At 51.9% G+C, this 2295-nt stretch overlaps 1 protein-coding gene across 1 annotated transcript in view; it reads left to right on the top strand.

The window, feature by feature from the left end:
• Nucleotides 1-8: 8 nt before the first annotated feature.
• Nucleotides 9-2295, top strand: part of CLVS2 (clavesin 2) — a 60082-nt gene continuing 57795 nt past the window's right edge. Inside the window, exon 1 of the mRNA XM_026845228.1 lies at nucleotides 9-483. Within this exon, the coding sequence (XP_026701029.1) occupies nucleotides 95-483 (389 nt within the window). The 5' untranslated portion in view covers nucleotides 9-94. The remainder of the gene's footprint in view (nucleotides 484-2295) is intronic.

The following is a 2295-nucleotide window of genomic DNA, read 5'->3' on the forward strand; positions in this document are numbered from 1 at the left end:
GACCGTGCCGGGGCACCCCGCCTCCGGGGGGCAAGCGCCCGGGAGGCTGAGGAGCGCAGGCAGCAGGGGCGGGGAGGAGGAGGAGGGCAGCGCCATGACTCATTTGCAGGCAGGTCTCTCCCCGGAGACTCTGGAGAAAGCCCGGCTGGAGCTGAACGAGAACCCCGACACCTTGCACCAGGACATCCAGGAGGTGCGGGACATGGTCATCACCCGGCCGGACATCGGCTTCCTCCGCACCGACGATGCCTTCATCCTGCGGTTCCTGCGGGCCAGGAAGTTTCAGCATTTCGAGGCGTTTCGCCTCCTGGCCCAGTACTTTGAATATCGCCAGCAGAACCTGGACATGTTCAAGAGCTTCAAGGCCACAGACCCGGGCATCAAGCAGGCGCTGAAGGATGGCTTCCCCGGCGGGCTCGCCAACCTGGACCACTACGGCAGGAAGATCCTCGTCCTTTTTGCTGCCAACTGGGACCAGAGCAGGTAAGTGCAGAGCCACCTGCCAGCCTTAACCCCATCTTTCCCCGGGCAGTGCGTGGGAAAAGCTGTGCCAGAGCAGAGAGAGGGCGGGTGGGCAGGAGGGACACACCCGGCTCTGCCCACAGGGGGCTGGGCAGCAGCCTGGAAGGCAGAGGGAGAAGAGAAAGAAGAAATGTGTTTTGTGGCTTGGGGCCTTTTCAACCTTCTCATCCTTTAGGCTCTGAATTTCAGGATGGAAGTAGGAACTGCTTGGGCGCTCGTCTCAACTGTCTGATATATGCCTCCTCTTAGCTGAAGTGAGCTGGCGTAGTAGATGATGTGCTTACCCCCTTGACAAAGCCTGGCTGCGATCTCTGTGCTGGTCTTTCTGCTGCAGCATGCACAGAGTTGCTCAGGTGCATTAGGAGAAAGTAGGAGATGTTGTGTGCAAAACAGAAGTAGCACTCGTGGCTTTTGATCTGAGAAGTTTGCCTGCGCAGGAAGCTGAGTCTCGAATCCTTTCCCTAGCTGAAGAAAGCTCTTCCTGAGCCACCTGGAAATGCCAGGATGGAAGTTACAGTAATCACTTCTTTTTCCCACTCACATTGCTCTAAGTGTGAATCCCCTGCATAATAAGATCTAAGCACACAAAGCTTTGGTAGAAAATTGAAGGAGGCTAGTGCAGTCCCTAGAACAATTTTTGACCCTTTTTGGGACCACTCTAGCCTGAAGATGACTTAGCAGGTTGACCCAAGAGCTGGCTCCCATCAAGGCCCTTTCTTTTAGCAATCAGCTTGATACTGTGTGACACTGTTTGGTTATTCTAAGTACCTCGTTGGGTGTCATGCCCAGTTTCTCCTGCAGTCTAAAATTACATCCACAAAAATGGCTTGATTTTCAGTGCGTGTAAATGAATGAATCCATTAAGAGTGAACTCTAAAGCCTACTCCTGTGAGCACTGCATTGTTTCCGTTTCCCCAGGCTCCCAACGTGAGAGCAGGTTTAGGATCTGAAGCACTTCTTAGTGAGAAAACTTAAAATCTTGCTAGTTGCCTTCACACGAATCCAAATGGTCTTTTGTGCGGTCAGCACAGGCTGGCACAGGCAGTGCTGAGTGCTCCATGCAGATATCCCAAGCTCAGCTATTTTGAAACATGAGGAGGGCATGACCAGTTAGCAGCGTGGATAGAAAGGACAAAATTTGGAGGGATTGGCAGTCTTAAACCTGCCCTTTCAGTGTTTGTGTTGCTGTCCTCTTGAAGACTGTGTCAACAGCCGTTTCAGGGAGTGATCCCACAGCTCCCTGCAGCAGTCGGTGTTACAGCTAGGGACCGGTGTCTCTGCCTGGAGGGCTGCTGGCCCACCATGCCTTTTCTCCTCTCCAGTCAGGTTCGCCACATTCACACTGCCTACGGGGAGAGTTTCCGGGCCCTTGCTAACCCGTGAATCATGCCCAGGGACTGGGAGAAAACTGTCTGGCACAAATCAAAACTGCCTATGACCAGGCTAACAACTAGAAAGTGTGGATGAACATATGCAGAACTGGAGCCAGTGTTCTTTTCCTGCTTTGGTTTTGTGGCAGAAGGAGCCACAGCAGATGAGGGAGGAAGCAGTTGTGATGAGGCAAAGGACTCTCCAAATGGGCTTCATTTCCCACATAATGACCTTCCTTATTTCCCACATAAGGACCAGGTCAACTTTTTATTTTAAAAACAGCTCCACAAACTCTAAAAATTCTGAAGTGAAGAATTAGCAAAGAAATGGATGTTTAGGCCTTTCACTGTCATACATCTACCATGGCCTACTCTATACTGTTACTTATCATTAACACCCCCC

The sequence above is a fragment of the Athene cunicularia genome (genome assembly GCF_003259725.1).
Source record: "Athene cunicularia isolate RWA chromosome 3 unlocalized genomic scaffold, athCun1 chr3_part1, whole genome shotgun sequence".
In the NCBI taxonomy this organism is placed as follows: Eukaryota; Metazoa; Chordata; class Aves; order Strigiformes; family Strigidae; genus Athene; species Athene cunicularia.